At 31.2% G+C, this 18280-nt stretch overlaps 2 protein-coding genes across 2 annotated transcripts in view; one reads left to right on the top strand and one right to left on the bottom strand.

Annotated features, from left to right (window-relative positions):
* Positions 1 to 18280, top strand: part of LOC148303825 (uncharacterized) — a 78627-nt gene that overhangs the window by 26659 nt on the left and 33688 nt on the right. The gene's annotated exons all lie outside the window — the stretch shown is intronic.
* LOC148303826 (dynein axonemal intermediate chain 3-like) lies at positions 11135 to 16133 on the bottom strand. The gene is made up of 2 exons (XM_088269342.1): positions 15844 to 16133; positions 11135 to 14277 (listed from the first exon to the last, which is right to left on the bottom strand). The coding sequence occupies exons 1-2, from the start codon at positions 15911 to 15913 to the stop codon at positions 11135 to 11137; spliced, it is 3213 nt and encodes a 1070-aa protein (XP_088125468.1). The 5' UTR covers positions 15914 to 16133.

Genomic DNA, 18280 nt, shown 5'->3' with positions numbered 1-18280 from the left:
TGTATTGCAGAATCATTTAAATAAATAAATAATTTAGTTTACTTAATTAAGTATGTAAGCTAGTTCAAGTACTAGCTTACATACTGTGACCAAATGATTCGAATACAGGTATGTTATGTTACCCCGCGTGCCCTAGCCAATACTTCTAATTCGATTCTTCTTTAATATGTATTTTTTTTCCTCCATTTTATTTTTTAATGGAATAACTCGCAAAGCCTCTATTCTAGAGGTTTGTGCAGTTAAGATAGTTAGAAAAGGGAAGTTAGATATGAAAAATACCCACACTATTATGAAATATTTATTTTTTCAAGAAATTAAGAGTTATGTACTGAAGTATTTAAAATAATTATATAATCTTGTTGCTTCAGACGTTTTCGTTTTATATTATCGAAAATATCTTACCGAAAAATTCCTAGTGATTTTGGATTCATTATTGTTGAATTTCCTCTAATAGTTAAGCATAATGTTGATTGTTTTACCACATATAATGTTCCAGATTACATTTATGACGAAGAAAAATTAAATGATTATAAGTAAGCAGCTTTTTGTGTACTCTTATTTCATTTCTTACCTTATACTTATACGTTTCTTAAATCATTTATTTTATATTTCCAAAAGGTTATAAATGTGATTTTTTTAAATGTAGTAGTATTTTTTCCTTCAAGATCACGAGACGTAATTTAATCACAGCGTATATAAATTAACCGAAATATTTTTTATTACTATAAGCTTAGTGTTTTTATTGTCATTTTGTAAAACAAATATCGATAAAACTATGACAGCGGTTTCCGAATATTTTAATACAGTATACTTATTAAAATCTTTTAAAATATCTCTATTTATTATTTTTTTTAAACATGAGTTCCTATGCATTTAATTTAACATCATACTCGCACCTCCGATAGTGAAACCAATATCTAGGAATTCCAAAAAATTGAGTAGTGTGGTCGTCAATCAGTAACGTATTTAATGTCAAATTTTGACTTTAATCCATTTGCAATGGCGAATTTTGTCAAAACATCCCTAAAAAATCTCCCAATTAACATAACATAATTCATGTGTTTATTTATTAATCCTGAAATGTATCTTTTGGATATTGTATAGTAGGTAAATATTAAAAAATATCTTTGTACTCCAAAAAACACATTTTAGATTTTTTACACGGGTAAACTGTAATAATTAAGCAAACAATATTCAAACAACATGCGCAAAGTCATGGTTTAAAATTAAACTATCATTCCTATCATGAAATACGTTTATGATTTAAGTAGTGAGTAGAATAGTAAGTGTTGCACGTGTGTGTAAAGTGACTTAACCAACCTACGGTAGATCATAATCACTGTAAAACCTAGACTTCTTTATTTTTCTTCATATTTATCGAGATGTTAAAATATGTGTGTAATGTAAAAAATAATATTTTTCCGAAAAAATATATTTGTAAACGTACTAGAAATTTATTTTTTCTCTTAAAAATGTTTTATTTCACTGTCAGTTGCAAATGTTTACTTGGAATTGGATCATTTTACAAAGGCATGTTTACGAGTTGTATTTTGTATCCAACACATAAAAAGATCTTAAAAGGTTGTCACGATAAGGTTTTGTCTTTACGATTGGTCAAAGGATTAAAATACAAGTCTCAAAAATGGGTCAAGGAAAACGCCCCTGTTACGTTTTATTAAGATGACCACAACAAACCACAAAAGGGTGTTCTGATTTGTTTTTATCTGTCAAAAGTGGAGTTACTTATTTTTATTTTGTTTGTAAACTATTATCCGTGCAATCGTTTTATATTATGGTTTGATTATTAGTTTTTGACATCTCATCAAAGATGAAGAAGAATATGGAAGTCTGGGCATTTAAATGCCCAGACTTCCATATTCTTCTTCATCTTTGATGAGATGTCAAAAAATAATATGAAAATAACTCCTGTAATTGGAGATGATCCAGATTTTGTGAACAAGTATTTGGACACACTCAAAATGTTGTAAATGGTTTGATTATGTTAAAACATAATAAAAAAAAATAAACGAAACTGAACATACTCATAAACCTCTTTTTGATCAAAATAACTTTTTGAAGTTGTAAAACCTATTTTTAATATCCATAAAATAGTTTTTAAAAGGATCTAAACTGTACTAAAAAAAAGAGTTATTTTGAAATGGATAATGGGGGTGCGTAGATCTGAAATAATTCGCATCATTTGGTTATATAGTGTTTGATTGCACGTCATAAATGATTTTCTTTCATATAGTTTTACAAATAAGTATTTTAAATGTGCTCTCGGTATAGACAAATTCATTGAGGGAACATTATTGTTCATTTGAAATATCAAACATTTTATAAAAATTACATATATACATAACATACACCTAAATTAGTTTTGTAATCTGCGGGAATCGAACCCACGAAGCCTGTTTCGCAGTCAAGCGTCTGTCCAACTACGCCAGAGTGCTTGCCTTTACATAATAAATGGATTGTATGAGTAAGGACATATATTTTTTTATAATCTGAATATGAACTACGGTACGAAACGTGAATTACGACTTGACCTGTACTAAATTTTTCATCATAAAAAATCTAGTCAGATTTTTAAGGGTTGTAGACCCTAAAAATTCTATGCCAATTTAGGATAACAAATGCTTTTCTGTAGGAATGAGCTTTATCATTTCAAAAAAGTATTTTTTCGTTAGGATAAAAGATTTTTTCGTAATTTTCTTCTTCTACGTCATGCTTATGTTGCTTAGTTTGCTTATGTTTATGTTTATCCACTCTGATGTTTAATCACTAAATAGTGCATAGGGCACTACAACTCAAAGAATTATATTTTTGTTATAACCTAAGTTTCTACGTTTTCAGAGTAATAAAATAAACATACATTTATATCCAAAATCTAAATTTCAGTTTTGGACATGTTTTGCATGACTAAGCCCTAGATTTATTGTTTTCGTTCACCTGAAACCCCCTCGGCTGACGTCTGAAAGATCCATAAATGAAATAACGCCAATTACGAAATAAAGTAAATATTTATTCATTATTACTGAAAGACGTAGACGTTTATAATATAAGATACAGTAAGGCTTAAGCTAATTGAAAATGAAAAGTAAATTTTCGCAATAATTAACAGAAGCTCCCAGCTATTGTTTTGAACTCAAACTGTTTACCCTGGATTATGATTTATCTCTTACCAAAGATGTGATTAAGATATTATATATTATATTATAAATTAAGATGACGTCAGTTCAGTATTGTGTTTGACAGGAGCCGTAGCGTAGTTGGGTAGGCGCTGGACTGCGAAATTGGCATCGTGGGTTCGATTCTTGCCGATAAATTCAAGAAAAATGTGAGTGGATCAGAACACAAAGTATTTTTATTTCTCGAAATAATATATCAATATGATCCACAAAGTTAATGCTTTCAATATTCAAATAATGTTTTTAAAAAAAAAAATTACCTTACCTATTTTTGCTATCCTACTTATAGACAAGCTTTTAAAATAAAGGTTTTGCGGGTCATTCATTAAAAAAAATATTTAATCAATGCTTTATTTATTAATTTAGATAATAATAATTAATTAATAATTATTAATTAATAATTGAACACTTGTTAAAGACCACTTTTTGAGTTTATTTGAAACCACGACTTGTTTCGACTTCTTTATTTATGAATACAATAAAAACACAAATTCTCTTAAACATATCGTTTTGAGAAAGAAGTGGTATGTTTCGAAACTGGTTGACATAGTAATTAAGTTACAAAAAGTTATACAGCGATTTAAATAAAGCAAAATCATTTCAAACGCGTTCAATTTACTTTAAAATCTATCTACGGCTTATGCAATACCACTAATTATATTCCTACTTAGGCTCCATCTTTATAAGCCTATTCCTAGTTGTGAGTGAGTTTACTCTTTATGTTTAATGTAACTACAATCAAATGTAATTCTTGAATTATGATTCTAGAAAAAAACACTCGCTTAAAACACCGAAACATTCACTTCTCTTAAAATTAACAAGTATATATTCTACATGATAAGAAAATCTTAGCACATCAGTTTGAAACGCCATCTGCTGAAACTATATGAAGAAAATAGAGTGGAAATATTTATTAAAAAAGTTTTTCTGTTGAGTATAACCATTTGTGGGAGGAGAGGGGTTAAATTTAGAATTTGTGTGCAAAGATTTCGAAATATTTCATTTTTCAAATATTTTTTTACCATTTCTGGTTTTGCTGTTTTATGACCACGTGTGTGCGGATTCTTAAAAAAATGTAACAGACTATGTACTACTTTATGATTATTATTTTCATGTCTAAAATGTCAATAGTCTTTTATAAAACACTTTAATCATTTTTTTATCTTTAAGCTTAATCAATCTTCGTAATTTATAGAAAGTGATATTTTTATAATTATTATTTGAAATGGAGTACAAAAAATTACGAAAGCAATGTTTGTTAAAAACAATAAAAGGTTAAGAATAAAATTTATTGTAATTTAGAGAAAACAGAAAGTAATAAATAAGATTAAGTATATTGTAAATGTTGTATTGCAAACGTTAGTAAGTTTAGAAGTGAATGAATATGTCATAAATAAAAAAGTGAATATTTTTTATGCAGTAAACTCGGAACAAAGTAAAGCTGTATTAAAAAATATTTAAAAAAATAAATGACAGAAAATACCCACAATAAGAAAAAAACGTATATTTTTATAATTAAATAAAACAGGACAAACATACTTGAATATGTACAGTCTTCAGAAAAGAATTTATTTTGGACTTGGGTCAAAGTATGCTTTCTTCGCTCTAGCATTCAAATAAAACTCTTTATTTTACTATCACTTAAGGAGTTGGGTCGTCGAGTTCATTACATACAAGTGTGGAAGACATAAATACTTATTACGTTACTTAGTGTTCTTTAAGGGTATACCCTCGAGAGTGGCAGATAGTTTCACAAGTAACGTACATACAGCAAAAATTGTAATGTATTACAAATATATAAAAGCTGACTTGAATTTGTCCCATATATATTTGTATATATAATTATATGTATAGTAGCAATTCGTTTATAATTGTAAAATATTTAATCAAGACTTTTCTGCTAAGACGTGTATTAATGTTTAAAATAATTATAAATTCTTTATACAGCTCAAAGATAATAATTATTGTATATATGTAACGTATAAAATTATGACTTTTTATTGGTTAATACAACTATTTAATAAAATCTATTGTGACACGTGTTTCGATGCATTCAACACCATTATTAAATACCGTATGTGAGAAACAAGGGTCGAATGTGTAAAATCAAACTTGGAAAAATAAAAATAAAATAATTTATTGATCTGGCATTAACTTGATGACTTAAGTATGAAAATATTAATTTTTCACTTGTTGATGAGAACACGTGTACTTATTTAAACTAGTCGTGTTTACATTAATGAAATCAAATAGAGGTCTTATACAAGTACATTATTTTTATATTTTAGAAAATTCATTCAGACGAATAAAATATTCTAAAGGATTTAGCTGAGGCTGAAATCAAAGGTATTTAATATTGTGGGTTTGCATGGAATTGTAAAACCTTCAAATATTCTTCAATAGATTTCTAAACGATTAAAAATAAAGTAGAAGCGGGTATTCGATTTTTAGGAAATCACGATTATGAAAAAAGGGCAGTTATTATCAGTTTTAAGATTGAAAAAATAGGAGAATCTATTTCAGAGAAATATTTTTTATATGACCAAATATAAAGGTATGGAGTGAATAAAAAAAAAACAAAAAAAATTATAGAATTATGGAGCCAATAAAATCGATATTTTAATAGTAAAATATACACAATGTTTTTTTTTTATCAATAAGAATCGATTGTTTTTATAAAACACTCGTTTTATATTTATTGTATATATATATACGTAGAAAATAAATGTACTTAAAATTTGATGTCATGATTTTATAAATTTCATTTATGAAAATCAGTTTAAAATAAAATTCCTGTATCATAAACAAGTATTTTGTAACGGACAAAAATGCTTGACATTTTGTCGACCTCAAATTGGATATTTTTTTAATTCTATTTGAAGGCCTTCGTTTATTTTCAACCCTAAAAATATAAGTACAAATACGTTTTCTCGTGGTGGCAAATCGAAACTAATCAAAACAACCCTCTCCGGCCAAACATCGCAAGCAAACAGGGTGTGGTTTTATTTGTCAATAATAAATATCTCGATAACATTTTTATTGGACTCCCGGGAATTGGAGTTTCGAAAAGTCAATGTCGCATTAAAACTGTTTACTTCTGGGATTAAAAGTAAATTATCTGTAATATTTCCAATAAATCCTAAAGTTTTGGCTCGCGAATTTGAGGGGGTAGAAACTCGACTCCGTTTATGTAAAACGTTCGGAAAATACCATAACAAAATAAATTGATAATATTATTTTTTGACATCTCATCAAAGATGAAGAAGAATATGGAATTCTGGGCATTTACGGGGCTGACGACCGTCATAGGCTGGTTTAAGTGATCACTTTACACATGTGTAAATTTGTAAAGTTGTGACAAACTCAAAATGTTGTAAATCTTCATTTTTCTTATCTCTATACATTTGAAAAGAAAATCATACAGTTGATATTAGTAAAAGAGCTCAGAGTAAAAAAACGATGATATTTGGAAAGGAAATGGAGGAAGAATGGTGGTAACTTTTATTTATCATACGAAAAAAAAATAGCATTAATGTCAACGGTACTCGGAGTTGATTCAATATTGTATTTTTTTTAAAAAAAAAAAATTTTTTACCAAGAGCGATTTCACAAAAAGAAAACCAAAGGAATCATGTAAAAAAATCCTACGTCATGATACCCTTAATGTTAGTTGATCCTACCGAGAATCTGACTGAGGCCTCATATGGGAAATCACAAACAAATGTAATCTCAATACAATTTTAATATCTCAAACGGTTATCCCTGACCAAGCCTATGACGGTCGTAAGCCCTGTAAATACCCAGACTTCCACATTCTTGTTCATCTATGTAGAGATGTTAAAAATATAAAAATGATACCTAAGCGGAGATAATCCAGATTTGTAAGCAAGTATATGGACACATTCAAAATGTTGAAAATACTCATAATACTTGGGAGGCAAAAAAGTTTCACTGTAAAAATGTAATTAAGATACGTAAAATATATTTCGTCCGCCTCCGTAGTGTAATGGTCAGCACGCTCGGCTACCGTTCTGGAGGTCCCGGGTTCGATTCCCAAGGGGGGTAAAATAAATATAAGTGATTTTTTCACTGTCATATTTATTCAATATTACCCTGGACTGGTACCTGAAGCGGAAGGCTGATCACCTTTCCTTCATGTGTAAACCATCAAGATAACACTGCGTTTATATGACGCAGTGCCCTATGCACCATTGGGGTGCGGATAAGGGTTTTATTATTATTATTATTAAAATATATGAATGATGCTAGGAGTGTATGCCAGGACAGAAAAGTGTAGCGTTCCATCCTCTCTGCTTACTTCTGCAAAAAATGGTAGTAGTAGTAATAGTAGTAAAATATATGAAATGAATGCCATGAGATGACCAATTTTTAATTACATCAATTATTCCTTCTTTGGGGTGTTTTATTAAAAACGATTATAAAACACATTTTAATAAGTTTTTGATGAAATTGTATAATTTAATTGAATGAAAATTTCGATTAAAATATCACAACAGTTCCCGTCTGCCAGGTAAATTAAATTTCGTTTAAAATGTGTAATTATAAAAGAGTGAGAAAAGTGTTTCAAGTCTGGAGTGGGTAGTAGGAAAAAAATGGTTGAACCATCAGCGTAAGTGGAACTGAGTGATCAGCAGAATGACTCTTGAGCTTTCTGCGAGAAGCTTTTTGGATTCGTACCTTTAATCAACGGCCCTCGAGCACGTAATGGGACAAGCACTTTCAGCACCAAGAACTAAAATCCCCTTTTACGTTCAGTTCGTAATTATGTATAATTATACCTGAACGATCTTTCTGTTAAGTACTTTTGATTATTTTGCTTACCTAACGCGTATTATATTTCAATATTCACGTATATTATTAGATCGATATACAGAAACATTTATTTCATTAATTGATTCGGCAGTCATTTTGTGGTAAAATATATCCTTTCTGAATTTAAGTTTTACTTTTTAAATACCACTATTGCTTAAAAATGGTTTTTGAAAATGATATTTGCCAAGTAAAACTTCAATTGAAATAGTGTCTGCTTTGTAAAAGATCCAAAAAAATAACTACGCGTGTTTGATTTGGTATAAAGACCAAAGGGTTATTATACAAAAATATGCGTTATTTTTAGAGGTATTGTTTTTAATCTGGCAACATTGTTTCTACAGACTGTTAATTTGACAGTTGACTGTTGATTTGTATCGAGTAAGTTTTGCCATTTAACCATGAGTATAATGAATGACCATTATTTGCGTATCTATTGTGACACGTGTTTCTATGCATTCCGCATCATTGCGGTGTTCAAAAATAATGCGGAATGTCAATGTTAAAAATGCAATATTAAAAATGACCCAAACTGTAAGTAGTTATTAATGAATCGCATTATAAACGATAAAATTAAAGTAATTAAAAACATTTTTGATTTAGGTTTTATTTGGTAATTACCACAATTTCTTAAAATCCATTGCGACACGTGTTTCGATGCATTCCGTATCATTTTCAAACACCGTATACTACAATGTGACTGCCGATCAATTAATGAAATTAAGCAAAAACATTTGAAATAACGTTTTGGTGGATCAGCTTTTAATTTACGTAGACAAGAATGATGCTTTTTCCAATTAGCAAACGTAAAAAGGGATTTAGACAATTCAGATGCAAACGTCTAAAGTTTGAAGAAATTCAAGAAAAATGCATTATTCTGAACACGACCAAAAGGTTTGTTTTAACTTGCGTTCGCGTTTGTCGGTTATGACTTTCTGTTTGGCACCGAATTTGACCCTCGTAACATACAGTCTAATTGACGGAACTGCCAATAGCACGATTATGTACGAGGGGATGATAAGGATTGATGCAATCAATTAATTAAGGGAAGAACATATCCATCTGCTAAACCAGTGGTTCTTAACCGTGTTGGAGGTATCGAACCTTACTAGCTTCATATGCGCGTTCAGCCCTTAATTGGAAAAATAAAATATGATTTTTTTCAAATTCAAAACATAGGTTTATATTTATACATTTCTAAAAAACCCTTATCCACACCCCAATGGTGCATAGGGCACTGCGTCATATAAACGCAGAGTTATCTTGATCGTTTACACATGAAGGAAAGGTGATCAGCCCTCCGCTTCAGTCCAGGGTAATAATATTAAATAAATATTACAGTGAAAAAATCACTTATATTTATTTTACCCCCCCTGGGAATCGAACCCGAGGCCTCCAGAACGGTAGCCGAGCGTGCTGACCATTACACTACGGAGGCGGACATCGCCCAATATTTATGCATAGGTGCACAAAATGAATAAAACCATTAAAAACCAAGAACAAAACCATTATAGCATGACTTTGACATAAAAACAAAAACAAAATAGTGAATATTTACTGCAAATCAGTGTGTCTTATGCTTTTGCATTTCAGAGACCTTACCTTTTACCTTAATACAATTCGACTATTGGGTAGCAGTGTTGCCAAAAAATCTTCCCTTTTTTATGTGATTCCCCGTATTAGTAAAAAGTAAATTTTTTAAGACTTATTTAAAGTCCCATTCCAGTAAAAACAGAGTAGTACATGCATTGTTTTAGCGATTGAGTTCTTGTTTATTTTTATTGCTAGATTGATATAATCCATTCAAATGATATACTGGATCTATTGGATAAATGAAAATATCTTGTGTCCTATCATTTTTCATAATATCGTACAATAAGTCGGGTGTGTGTTTTGACCTCCGCCGAACCCGGGAGACTGACTCACCGAACCCCTTTGGTTCGATCAAACCTAGGTTAAGAACCACTGTGATAAACGTGTCTACGAACTTCTAGAACCCAGTGGAAAATATACCCATACCAGACATAGGGAATGTTTAAAATATTGGTTTAAATTACAACTCAATTGACAGGGTACTAATAATATAATAACAGCATTCCTAACGAATTGGTTGACGTGTGTCTTAAACTTCAACCGACTATAACTGCTATAGGTAACATGATCGTACCAGCTCGCAACCAGCGCATTAAATTTGGCAAGCGTGCCTTTGATTTTGCAGGACAGGTGGCACGAAAAGCTCTTCCACTAGTGGTTACAAACAGTGAGAGTTAGATGATCTTCAGAAAAAAAACATTTGTTTGGTAAATCATTTCCACTATCTCCATTTCTTCAATTCAAAACACAGAGAAAAACCCTTAAGGGAAGTAATTTACAAAAATGGCGCTATGTAAATTATCAAAAATTACTACTATTATTATAACATTTTGAAGATACGTAACATATGCTATACATACAAATTTCAATATTTGGTACAATATGGATGTACAACAATGGGGATGTGGCTATCCAGGTCGTAAGCCCGTGAATGCTCAAACTTCCATATTCCATTCGTATGAAAATATGTTTTGTCTCTATTGAGATTTCGAATATATCTTAATATGTATATAGCAGTAAGGTTTTATATCTAGTATCACTTTAAAGTATTATTTTTTACTTATTTTCAAATATTAAAAAAACCTAACCTGGAATAAATTTAATTAAATAAAAAAACTGATTTTCTTCAAACCAAAGGCCAAAATATTCGCACAACTCCGTCCTAAATAATAAAAAAAAACTTTTTATACATTAGTTTTAAAAAATCAAGAAAGGGAAGCCATTTAATAACGCTAGTAACGTAATAATTATAATACTTTAATAATATGTTTAAAAAATACATTGAAACAAAGAATATAGGACAATGAACTTTATTTTACGTTTACGATACTAAGCATAACTTTTGGAAGGACAAATTAATTCATTATTTTGGGTTATCAAAAGATGATTGAATTTAGCCTGAGCCTCGACCGTTCTTGTTTGAAAGTAGCCTGTTCAATTCTTAATTGAATATTTTCAAGTTATATCGGTAACGGAAGTTACAATACAAGTTTCTTTTCACAAAATCTCAAGTTCATATCTTAAGATTTTGATCTTTCCTCCCTCAGCCTTTGTGATATCTTCACCTTTCTTTTAGCAAGAATAGCGGCACAAGAGTCTAGGTATCTGCGTCGATCCTTACCTTCGAATGCCACATCTGCCCAAACATAAGAATACTTATACTTATTTTTATCTAGATATTTCTTAGAATTGATAGAAATATTACTATATTCATCCATGCATTTCTCTCTCGAAGCTCTAATTTCCTCTTGAGATTTAACATATGGAACTACCTCTGGCATCGGAATAACTTCAGGAAATAGTATAGCAACCGATTCTTCGAACACTTTTTGTCGATTATTTAGTCCGTCCATCATTTTCATCATTTTAGCTTGTTTTTGATACTCAATATCTCTCAGAGGTTTCTCGTGAAAAAGTAATTGAGCTTTATTCAACTTTTTCCTTATTTGTATTGATATCTCAACTCCTTCCCATTGGAGTTTTTTCCATTTCATTTCGGCACTTATGACTTTAGATTTAAGTTTCTCAGCTACTTCCATTTCAATTTTTTTACGTTCTTCTTCCATTTTTATAGCAAGTTTTGCTTTCAAATCTCTCTCTTTAAATTTATCTTCATTTTTCTTTCTTATTTTATTAAGTATTTCTTCATTTTGCTTTTCCCACTTATCATTCCATTTTTGGTATAAATCTATGACACTACGTTCTCTCTCAAACAATTTTTCAGTAAGTAGAATATCATTTTCACCTAATTCTGCCAGAGATCGGGGTACCTTAAGCAATTTGAAGAAAGCTATAGAATTAGCGATTCCCATGTAATTCTGATATTCTGATATTTTGTGAGTATAAATCCCAGTTAGAAAGTCTCCAGACACAGTTTGTGTACGAACAGGTAAATCACTTCTCTCCAAAAAGTCCCAGATATCAATGGTACCAATGTAAGTTATGCTAAATATTTGACTCGGAATATTGTTAGACCATGTTGCGCTTGTTAAATAATAATTCATTTTTTTCCAAATAAACGGTTTCTCTTGAGAATCTCCAGTCCAAATGGCAATAGTTGTGCCACCTACTGTAGCCACGATATCTTTGTAAAATGGGTTCCTTATACAACAGGTGATTGGACCTCCATGAATTCGAGCTCTTGATAAATTTGTAGCCATCTCAGTACCTATGCTTCCTTCGGCTCCAGATTCTACCCCTTTCCATGTTATTTTGAGATAGTCTCCATACATTGAAGCGGCACATAGAACCGGTTGCATGGATGCATCTATCTCCTCTCGATTTAACTCTTCTTCATATAGTTTGGACGCATTGGACTTAGAGTTCGTTTTTATTTGATTAATTATTGGATACTGAAATGATAAACAAAGTAGAGGATCTAGTTTTTTGGTTGCGGGGTTAGATGCAACAATTTTATAAAGTGGTTTAAGGATACCATCTAACATTTTCAAAGGCGACGTCTCCAGTATTAAGTTATCGGGTCGTTTTGGAACACGTTTAGATTCCTTAATAAGTTTTTCTGGTATATTATCTGTTGAAGACATTTTAATATTCCATATCAAAATTATTCCATCCTCAGATATTGTAATGAACTGCATTGATTTTTCATCTTTTTCGGAAAGGAGTTTTAATTTTCCTTTATTTGTAATTTCAAAATGTGACGATAGCCATTTGATATTTGTGACGGATGCTGAATGATTGTACAGCAAATTTGAAGCAGTCGTAGTTCTCACAACAGATTTATCGTGAATTTTTTTCATCCAGCCCATTTGAGAGTTCATGGCGATTCTATTGCTCTCTTGATATTCTGTCAATAATTCAATTTCTTCAGTATCTTCAAGACGGCCTTCCAAATCCCATATAATTATTTGTCCATTAACACAACCTCCTACGAGAATATTTTCTTGAAATGGGCAGAAAGAAAGAGATATTACTTCTCTATTGCTTTGAAGATACAATTTAGGGGTCAAGGTGTCAGCAATACTCCAGACGACAACAGGATTTTCTCCAAAAACAGCCCTATTAACCGCGTCTGTTGAATCCGATGGATACTTAATTATGCAAGGTGTACAATCCGAGTATGCCAAAGCTACCAGTTTATTGTAAAAAGGATGCCAAGCCACATCTGCGACAAATTTGTTTTTCGCTTTAAAGTCGGTAAAAACCATTACTTCTTTAAGCTCCATAGTCCTGGTCTTACTCAATTTTCCCCCATCTTTTATTAAATTTGGATAGTCGAGATTGTAAAAATCAATCTTTTCATTGAATTTTAGGATTCGTTCGACAGATGGAGATTTAGTAGTAATAAATGTGTTCAATCTTTGTAAAACTAATTCTTTTTCTTTCTCAGCTTGCCTAGTTGCTAAGTCTTTAGGTTTATTGTCATCCTCATCATCTTTCTGGTTACCTTCTTCAGGCGCTTCGCTAGATTGACCCTCAAGATTACATTGCGTCCAAACATTTTGAGGAAATCTCGGAACAGTTTGAGCTGATGAACAATTTTTCTCTGGATTGGCTTGGATAGCGATGTCAACTCGTTTTTTAAAAACGTTGTAAAATTTAGTTTTCTGCGGAACCAACTCGATATATCCATCTCTGGCAGCATCCGCTTTTCTCGCGACAAAGAAATCTGGTTGATTAGCCACAGGGTACCTCGATTTCACTTCGACTCTTATCAGAGGTCTGCTGTTTTTAGGGATACTTTCATCTACTTCTATTTCACTGCCAAGAGATGTCCAGGGACGACATTCTTTTGTAATGGATTGTTCGAGAATAGCATACTGTTTCTGCAAACATGCTTCGGAGAGTTCCTCGCAGTGCGTTTTAGATTCTGGAGTGAAACAGACGTAAAATTCATCTTCGTCGTTTGTTTCATCGAGAATATATCCAATCAATATGTCATCTTCTTCGTAGGATGCGATTTGATTTTTATATTGACTGAATGCAGATTCATCTCCTAGCACTTGGATGTTATCATAGAGCAACTCCTTATTAATTTTCTTCCATGGAAATTCTCCAGTGACATCTACTCCTACCAAAACACCTAATGCAGTTTGAGTAAACTCATTTAAGGTGAGCTTGATGACACCTGGTACTTCATAATCTGGGAATGTTTTGAGTTTTTCAACTTCCCCATCGGGCACATCAGTTTCACCTTCTTGTACTGAAATATAAATATTAAAAAACGAATAAAGTGAAGTATGCAATCCCACTTGATTTTTTGAAAGCAACATTTAAATGAAAAAAAAAGATATTTAAAAATTAAGGATTATTTTTGTAATGTCATATTGCTCATGTCGTATTTCATTGCAAGTCATAAAAATCTTTCTTTTCATATAATTTAATAAATAACTTCGCTGGGTTTTCCCGTGGGAAAACCCAGTGAAGGCGCATTATGGTGAATTGGAATTTATTATTTTCAAAACGATGTATGATAGATGTGTGAATAGTGAAATAAAGAAGGAATGCAAAGCTGAGATAAGCATTGTCGATAAAATTAAGAAAGGTGTGTTGAGATGGTTTGGACATGTAGAACGGATGAGTGAGGAAAGAACGGTAAAACAAATTTATGAGGCAAATGTGAGTGGAAAAAGGAGCAGAGGAAGACCGAGAAAATATGGCACGATCAGGTCGTAACAATCGGCGGCTGTGTGTGTGGAGATGCATGAACTTAGAAAAGGCGAAGAATGTTTGAAGACAGAGTGGTGTGGCGTTCTATTCTCTCTGCCTACCCATGCGGGGAAGCGGCGTGATGGTTAGTTAGTTAGTTAGTTAGTTAGGAATTGATTATATCATTTGTGTTTTACCGTTTTTTCCTCGCTCATTCGTTTCACATATCCAAACCATCTCAACACACCTTTCTTAAACGATAATGCTTATCTACGTCTTGCATTTTTTCCATATTTTACACTTTTACTCGAACACCTATCATACACAGTATTTTGCTGCATATACGTCTGAAACTTCCACTGCAATTGGTGTACTTTCATCCTTCTTTTGCCAACTCTATGCTTCACTTCCATTAATTTTAAATATGTGTCGCCTACTTTCAAAATCCGCCAGATGCAATTTTATAAGATTTAAAAATATATACTCTATCGGAATGCCAATTCGGCTGTCCAAATTCAAAACACAGTAATGGACATTTTTTTAGTAGTACGTTTTTTTGCAAGTAGATTCTACTTACTCCAAAAATGAAAAAAAAAAGTTCCACAAAAAATTGTCCCTTTCTGTGTTTTAAGTTTGGACAGCCAAATTGTGGGTTATATTGTTTAAAATATTTATATACTTGAAAACCCTGCTAAAAATACTTAAAAACACCGTTGTATTTCTAATTCCGCTATATTTATGGAACTTGCCTTCTGACTCATATCGGCCAATCAGAGAGCGGGGATAGGTCAAAAATTAAGATGACATCATGATCGGTTTGTGTCTCGTGTTTTTTTAAACACTGAAAAATATCTACAAAAATGTAAAAATTCTCTATTTCATAATATTTTATCTAAAGAAAGGCAAATATTTTAAACATTAATGTTACCCGGAAAATGTTGCATTTATTGGAAAATCGACTTACATGGATCTGGTGAATTTTGAAAGTAGGCGACACGTTTAGTCAATACAGTCGATAAAGACAATGATAATTTTATAATTATGAGCAAAGTCTACTGAACGTCTGAGTTTTGGCAGACATTTAATTCGAATTTAGTGATTATATTGAAACATATCTTACGTTGAACTAAAGTTTCTCCTTGCAGACTATCAATATGACTCTCGACGGGATTTAAGTCCTCCGAATCCATAATTAGGATTTAACTTTATGTCAACACAGCCAACTAAAGTGATCACCAAACACTTTACAACTGTTCCGAATCGTTAGGCCAGTTACATCACAGTTCCCAAGAGTTTGGTCGATAACATGGCGAAAGCGTCATGGTGAAGCGACAACACAAATCTATAACCGACACACACACATGTTTACGAAGCTTTAATTCATGTAAAAGACTTGATATACTTTAATATTTTTTTTCCGTTAGTTGATATTATCTTTTTTAATCACAAAACAACATTTTAAGTATAATTGACAGTTGTATTTTGTTTCATATAATTTACCTTGTTATTTCAAATTTATATTTTTATTTGAAAATAAGAATTTAAATATCAAACCTAGATGATAGGTACTTGCATATTACTAGTAGTAGTGTGGTTGTCAATAATAGTTAGAATTGGTGAATGTTACACGTGTGTAAAGTGATCACTTAAACCAGCCTATGACGGTCGTCAGCCCCGTAAATGCCCAGACTTCCATATTCTTCTTCATCTTTGGTGAGATGTCAAAAATACCATCAAGATATTTTTATTAATCCAATACATCTAGTATATTATTTGATAGGAATATATCAATCCAGCTATAAAAATTAAACAAAAACTCAAACGCTAAAACAATGCACGTACTACTTATTTTACTGGAATGGGACTTAAGTCATAAAAAATATACTTGATCTATTTTCATAACGTGTCGTCATTGCGAAATTTGATTTTGAAAAATTGTAAAAAAATAAAATACATAAAACTAATTATACTTTTTGTTTTCTTACAAGCCTCCACTCGTTTACGAGTCATTAAATTACTAAACATAAATATAAAAAAGAAATAATTATTTTTATTCCAGTTTAAATAAGCAGTTGATGTTATATATTCAGTAAGCTATATTTTGTTACCAATTACACTGCATTATATAAATAAAATAAAAATACTAATGTATGACAAATATTCAAATTGTAAAATAAAACGAGAATGCAAGGCTTAGATAAGCACTATCGATAAAATAAAGAAAGATGTGTCGAGATGGATTGAGCATGTGAATTGAATGAGTGAAGAAAGAACAGTAAAATAAAATTATGAGTTGATTTAGTTAGAGTACGATACTACTCATTTTGATCATCTTTTGTATTTGAACCCGGATCATCCAGCATTGTAGCTAAAAGCGCCGACCAGTATGGAGGCTTAAAAACATACACATAATTGCATATATGCAGTGGCTTGCACAGAGTTTTTAATCAGAGTAGGGTTGGGTAAGGATAAGGCATAGTAGGCACTGGTCGTGTTTCTACGTGGAACGAGAGTAATCGAATAATTTCGTTATAAATAATATAGAATGCACGCCTCTACATATATGTTTATTATATACATATATGCACACACAATAAATAAATATAAACCATAAACTATTATTTTTTGATATCTCATCAAAGATGAAGAAGAATATGGAAGTCTGGGCATTTACGGGGCTTACGACCGACAATCTACATACAATCTACAATTTACATCTCACCAATAGATGTCTCTAGTGAAGTTCTAGTGATTCGTGAACAAGGCTTCTAAATTGGTTCATATATATAGAACTTCCAAGAATTTGAGTTGTCCATAATGGGTTGAATTGGTGAATGTTACACGTGTGTAAAGTGATCACTCAAACCAGCCTATGACGGTCGTAAGCCCCGTAAATGCCCAGACTTCCATATTCTTCTTCATCTTTGATGAGATATCAAAAAATAATATGAAAATAACTCCTGTAATTGGAGATAATCCAGATTGTGTTAACAAGTATTTGGACACACTCAAAATGTTGTAAACCATAAACGTCAGAAAATAAATAAAATTCACAAATTTCCACCGATTTTCTGAAGAAGAATCATTTCTAATACATAATTCTCAAAACAAAATAACGATTGTTAGTGAGATTAGTATAAAGACATTGTGAAATTGATTTCAAGTATAGTATTTTGATACTTAATTTAGCCGGAAAATGTTCATTTATTATTATGGTTGATTGTTGGAATACCAAACAATAATCGGTCGGAATTTCCCGAGAATCTCCGTTAGTAAAATATCAGAGAATGGTGAGGGTATGATATTAATAACCCGAAAGGAATAGTTCTGAGTAATAATGCAAATGACTACGTTTACGATTATTTGTACGTTCAATGTTAGTTATATAAAGATATATTGCTTGGGATAAAAAGCCTATTTGTGTGTGTTAAAATTTTAAATTTAAAATTTAAAAGCAATCGGTGAATAATTTTACGGAATATTTGAGATTATTAGCAAACCAACATTCACATTTTCATCTATATATATTTTTTAAGAATTTGAATATTAAAAATATG

This window comes from Brachycentrus maculatus, unplaced genomic scaffold (genome assembly GCF_059751285.1).
Source record: "Brachycentrus maculatus isolate JH-2025_06_01 unplaced genomic scaffold, ASM5975128v1 h1tg000345l, whole genome shotgun sequence".
Taxonomy (NCBI): Eukaryota; Metazoa; Arthropoda; class Insecta; order Trichoptera; family Brachycentridae; genus Brachycentrus; species Brachycentrus maculatus.
Note: the sequence above shows the minus strand (reverse complement) of the source record. Positions and strands in the feature narration are given on the sequence as shown.

Bases quoted from the DNA above. Each gene is read 5' to 3' on its own strand.
- LOC148303826 (XM_088269342.1), bottom strand. From the start codon at position 15,913: ATGGATTCGGAGGACTTAAATCCCGTCGAGAGTCATATTGATAGTCTG. The intron at 14,278-15,843 runs GTAAGATATGTT...TTTATATTTCAG, and splicing joins AGGAGAAACTTTAGTTCAAC to TACAAGAAGGTGAAACTGAT.